The sequence below is a fragment of the Pyrus communis genome, chromosome 16 (assembly GCF_041283825.1).
Source record: "Pyrus communis isolate YQ-2024b chromosome 16, ASM4128382v1, whole genome shotgun sequence".
Taxonomy (NCBI): Eukaryota; Viridiplantae; Streptophyta; class Magnoliopsida; order Rosales; family Rosaceae; genus Pyrus; species Pyrus communis.
The window spans coordinates 12,788,745-12,794,123 of NC_142580.1; the positions used below are offsets into that span (position 1 = coordinate 12,788,745).

A 5,379-nucleotide genomic window follows, 5' to 3' on the forward strand; every position below is an offset into this window, starting at 1 on the left:
TCACCAGCACTACTCATCTCTTAAGATGTTTTGAACACAGTATTCATGATTTTTCTTATTTATTATATTTTTCTTCCCCCATTACGTGGGTACCATCAACTTTGTCATTTGTTTATTCTTTTCTCTCTTCCCACTTATATTTGTATTATATTTTATGATGACCAAATTACCAAATTACCCCTGCATGATTTGATATATTATTTTGGATTGGTTTTGAATTTTTTTTAGCTGAGGGGCATTTTGGTCCTATTTGTTTTTTGTTGAAGCCGCATGATCCCAAAATTTTGTCAGCATGCGTGACCCCAAATTGGGGCTCTCGCTTTCTATATAAAAGATTACCCACTAGATTTTAGTTGGTGTATGCAAATTTTTTTTTTTTTTTTTTTTTTACACAATGCGATAGTTTTATCGAGCTCACAAATAACATGTAGGACACACAAAATTATATATGAAACATTATCGCGCTTACATAATAATTTGTAATCGGTATATATGCGTTACAACACGAGACCTTTATAAATAAGCACCTCATATTCCACGTTGAATATTTCTCCTATTTGTGTTTAAATAGAAGCATTGCACTAAGCTTTAGTAGCGTACGGATGGATGCATTTAAATACAACCATCATTTGAGTTCCACCAAATCCTAGCGTGAGGTTTGAGTTTGGAATTTGGACGGTAGACGCAAACAAAATTAGGTGGTCGGTAAGGCCATGGAGGATTGCTATAGCTATTAGTAGCATGGCTTCTTTAATAGTGCAGTTCCAAGTTCCAACGGTCCGCAGTCCGCTTCCTTTATCCAATTTGAAATTTCCAAGGGTTTGAAACTTTCATTCCATCTGCCAATCAACTGATCAAGCATAAGAAAAGCCAAAAACAAAAAACTAAAACTAAATCCAACCCAACGTGTACGGAATGAAAATGAATAAGTATCGTTCTCAATGCTGTTTTTACTAACACTTCGAAAATGTATTAATTATATAGATCTTATTAATTTTGAGTATGAGATACCTGAAAACCGAAAGTATCTCATTAACATAAAGAGGTATTGTTTTACTGTTACCGAATCCTTCACTTCCCTATTCTTTCTAATCCCTTGTTCATTCATTTCGCCATACCATATAAGTTAACATGCCCCCAATATAAGGAGGAAGAATTTGTTGAAAGAATTTGGAAACTTTACAATAAAAAATACAATGTATAATAATGATTTCGTAAATCCTGAACGAAATTTTGACATAATTACTGCCGAGGATCCAAACCCCAACTGCCAACTACCCAAGTTGCACATGTAAACTGTACACCTTTCCTGTAGGCTCGGCCACGTTAACTTGAGGAGCCTAACCTGCCAACTTTAAAAGATCATCTTCCAAAAATTTCAAAAGTCCATCACCAAGTCAATTACATCACGGAGCTTTTACCTCACCGTCCCTCCACTTATCTTTCCTTCCATACCATCTCGTCACCTTAATCAGTTCTGTCTCTGTGCAAGCACTTTTCAGATATGGCTTCTGCTTCCACCTTTGTCTTTGCATTGCTTGCCATATTTTCCATCGTTGTGGCTATTCGACCAGTCACTGCCGATCCACTAGGCAACCTACTGGCTCCCATCTTCTCTCCAATATTGGGTTTGTTTTGTTTCATTTCACTATAAATTAGTAAATTCTAATCTGTTTTCAGTATTTCTTGTTTTTGGTTTTGTTTTCTGGGTTTTCTTTGGTTTTTATGTTTATTGTAAAATGGTGGATTTCTTCTGATGGCAGATGATGTGTGCAAAGAAGTAGACTGTGGAAAAGGGACTTGCAAGCCATCAAGTAATAGCACTTTCTTTTTTGAATGTGAATGTGAGCCTGGTTGGAAGCAGATTTCTAACAACACTCATCACTTCAAGTTCCTCCCTTGCGTGATTCCCAATTGTATGTCCTCCATCTCTCTCTCTCTCTCTCTCTCTCTCTTCCATCTCTATCTCTCCCCCTTATAAAATTATTTAAGTGGGTTATGAAATTTATGTAGTGATGTCTTTCAAAATCTGTCATTCAATTCAAATAAGTTTGTTTTGGGAGTGTTTGCCTTTCTGTATAGCTCTTGCTTAGAAATTTTTGGTCATGGGATAGGGTTGGGTGGTAACGGAATAGCCTTTATTTTATAAAATGTATGATTAGGTGGTTGAACCCTTGAAGGATCATATTAATTTGGCTAGGAAAATCTGTTAGTTGATCGCTGCTACTCAATGTCAATGTGACAGGAGGAAATACTTGCTGCAGATGGTAAGATAAAGTAGTTAGAGGTCACGATGAGCTCGTAGTCTAGTGGTACTTCTTTTGCCAATGTTGGAATAGGTTCCAGGTTCAAACGCCCCTCCCCGTTGATTAAAAAAAAAAGTAGCTTAGAGGCCTGTAACCAGAAAAAAAAAAAATGTTTAGAGGTGAATACAGATTTCACCCCCAAATTTTAGGGAATAAAAACTGAGCAAGATACCTAGATAGAGATTTACACACAAGAAGAGAAATACATTTGATGTAAAATGAAGTCAAAGTGTACCTAGCCACGACAGGCTGAAAGGCTGAAAGGCGAACGGTTAAGAAAAAAACGCCCATTTAATTCAATTTGGTAGGGCATGTTATGGTGAAATGTTTTTGGATATGAACCGTGCCCAGGCCTAATGTCATAATTGTTCCTGTTAATTGGAGGATATACGTGCTTGTCGTTTGATAATTTTGTTTCTTTGTTACAGGAATAACTTATAATTTGTACTAAGGAAAAGATGAAGCTGATGGTTTTCGGTGTTTGTAGGTAACCTGGATTTTTCCTGCACGAAAGCTCCAGCCCCTGTTTCAGATCAAGCGAGCAAAGCCAATGAGTCATCAATCTTTGATCGTATTAACAATTAACTCTCATACATTATATAAGTAAAAAAACTGTTTAACACTGGCACTGCATAATCTTGTTTAGTTTTCTTCTAACATGTATTCCTGCATTTTTGTAATTTTGGTGTTGCAGCTTGCTTCTGGTCGTATTGTGGAGGCGGCTCGTGCAACAAGACATCAAAATTCACATACAACTGCAAATGTGATGAGGGTTATGATAATCTTCTCAATGTCACTACCCTTCCTTGCTTTGAAGAATGTAAGAGCACAAACCTAGAAATTTTTGGATAAGGATGATGATGTTTAATTATGCACCATTTTCTTATCGGAGGATGGCGTCTCATTAAGTTTCATTTCATGTATTAAGGTGCACTTGGAATGACCTGTGCAAACCTTGGGATTTCCATGTCGAATAAATCTACTGCTTCGCCACCGGCTTTGTCTGACAACGGTAAGAATCAAGGTGAGGCTAGAAACTCAATTACCACATTAACTCTTTTTGACCGAATGGTGGTAATTGCCTCTCAAATTTTGGACATGCCAAAACCTTAGAACGACAATTTCTTAATGATGGCAACGTGTCCAAATCCCATTTTCTGTTGTACGTACTCAGGAGACATTTACAAACCAGGTTTTTGAAAAGATCGTTTGATTAAACATGGATAAACAGCATATATAATCGGGCTTGAATTTCACGCTTTTATGAGCTAGTTTGTTCGTCAATTTGATTTCAGTTGAATGCAGACTACAGACAGTTACATTAATTTGACTAAAATATAGCTGTGTGAGTTCATATTTGATGATCACATGTTTACTCCGTCTGTTCTACCTGTTTTCTCATTTGCAGGTAGCTCGATGGTCCAAGTGAACTCTGCTGCATTGGTGATCCTCATGATGTTTGCTGCTATGGTTCATTGGAAATAAAATGAGTTGTTCCAGGCTATTTTTTGCACCACATCTTCGAAGCATGGTTGATCACTGCATTATTTATTTGATATCACGCAGCCACCTTAGTTAACTCTCACATTTGTACGTTGATTTCCGATCCGATGAACAAGTTACTGCATATACTCACGGAAGTGCCCATCGCACTCCTATATTTATCTTTCACCAATACAAAGAGTGAAGAGGATTTTTGGTTCACCATGTTCTATTTGTCTCGCTTCCTACGTTTCTTTCTCTGGGCCTGCTCCTCTTGTCAGTCTAAGCATGAAGATTAAGGCCCAAGTAATGTTTGTTTCTTTTTCTCGACAGTGGAGCTGTCATACGGGTTGGCCGGCAAGAGCACAGCACGAGCACGGCCCAAGCCCATTTAAATAACGCACGACACTGCACGGTTTATAAAAAGTGGGCGGGCCAGGCCTTAGATTTAGGACCACGGTCCGTTGGGCCTGTCATAGACCGAGCACGGCCCGTGGCCTTGGCCCATTGTGTTTATTCAATATTTTTCAATTACAAGCGTACATTTTAAGGTTACTAACTTAATATTCATGATATTTAGCTTAATAACATGTTCAAATAAGTTTTTTAAAACTTTAAATAACTGAAGTTCGTTTTGCCGAATTCGACCCTTTAGAGACTCGGCCCAAGCCCACGTGTGAGCCTACTTTAAGTGGACCGGGCCGAGCCGGCCGTTTGACACCTCTACTAATCTTTAACGTTACAAAAGTATTGAAATATGTGACATTTGAGGGCATTGTTTATGAGTTCAAAAAATCACTTAAATCTTTTATGAAAATGCCCTTCCAAAGAGTACTTCAATTTCTTTTGTAGGAAGCGCTTGGTTTTTTATTAAAAATATTATAATTCTTTTAATAAAGTGCTGTTACCGAATGCTTTGAGAATAAATGTTTTCTAAATATGTATTTTCAAACGGGATCAGGATCCTCTCCTAAGCAATCTCATGGGGCCGTTCAATTTTATCCAACGGTTACAAATAGGGGGCTCCTCTAAAAGGTATAATAATTGTAACCGTTGGATAAAATTTGAACGGCCCAATAGGCTTGCTCAGAAGAGAATCCTAATCCTTTCAAACAGGCTCTTAAACACTTTTCTAGGCATTTGATTGCTCAAAAGAAAAAAGAAAAAAAATAGGAATATGGGCTTGGGAATTTGAAAAAGATGTGACCTTTTGCAACATTATTAGATGGAGCCAAACCCATGAATCTCATATTTTGCAATCTTTGATAAGAAGGAAGGGGTTGGGAAGTAAAATTTCATGTGTTCCTTCTTCACAATTAGTCATTGACTCCGTACGTATTCTCAGAATTGAGATCCAAAATTTTAATTTCTTCAACTAGATTTACTTTTTCTTGTGATAAAATTATAAGGCAAACAAAGGGAAAGGAAAGGAAAGTAATCATCCAACTATGGTTGCCACTTAATACTACAGTCTAATGGTATTTTTTTTTTCCACTTGCATGTTAGAGGTCTTACGTTTGAATCTCGTGGATAGTGAATTTGATACCAAATTAAGTTATCAATTTTGTGGTTTAGCCAAACTTCTCCTCCT

At 37.2% G+C, this 5,379-nt stretch overlaps 1 protein-coding gene across 2 annotated transcripts; it reads left to right on the plus strand.

The window, feature by feature from the left end:
* The first annotated feature begins 1,371 nt into the window (after positions 1–1,371).
* On the plus strand, positions 1,372–4,010 carry LOC137732285 (uncharacterized). Of its 2 annotated transcripts, none has more exons than XM_068471592.2 (6): positions 1,372–1,628; positions 1,764–1,916; positions 2,794–2,877; positions 3,001–3,126; positions 3,235–3,318; positions 3,715–4,010. In XM_068471592.2, the coding sequence occupies exons 1-6, from the start codon at positions 1,505–1,507 to the stop codon at positions 3,789–3,791; spliced, it is 648 nt and encodes a 215-aa protein (XP_068327693.2). In that variant the 5' UTR covers positions 1,372–1,504; the 3' UTR covers positions 3,792–4,010. The 2 variants fall into 2 exon arrangements, with proteins under 2 accessions (XP_068327693.2, XP_068327692.2); XM_068471591.2 differs by having other exon boundaries at positions 1,373–1,628; positions 3,235–3,330.
* Positions 4,011–5,379: the final 1,369 nt, after the last annotated feature.

Bases quoted from the DNA above. Each gene is read 5' to 3' on its own strand.
- LOC137732285 (XM_068471591.2), top strand. From the start codon at position 1,505: ATGGCTTCTGCTTCCACCTTTGTCTTTGCATTGCTTGCCATATTTTCC. The intron at 1,629-1,763 runs GTTTGTTTTGTT...TTCTGATGGCAG, and splicing joins CATCTTCTCTCCAATATTGG to ATGATGTGTGCAAAGAAGTA. The intron at 2,878-3,000 runs GTATTAACAATT...TTGGTGTTGCAG, and splicing joins TGAGTCATCAATCTTTGATC to CTTGCTTCTGGTCGTATTGT.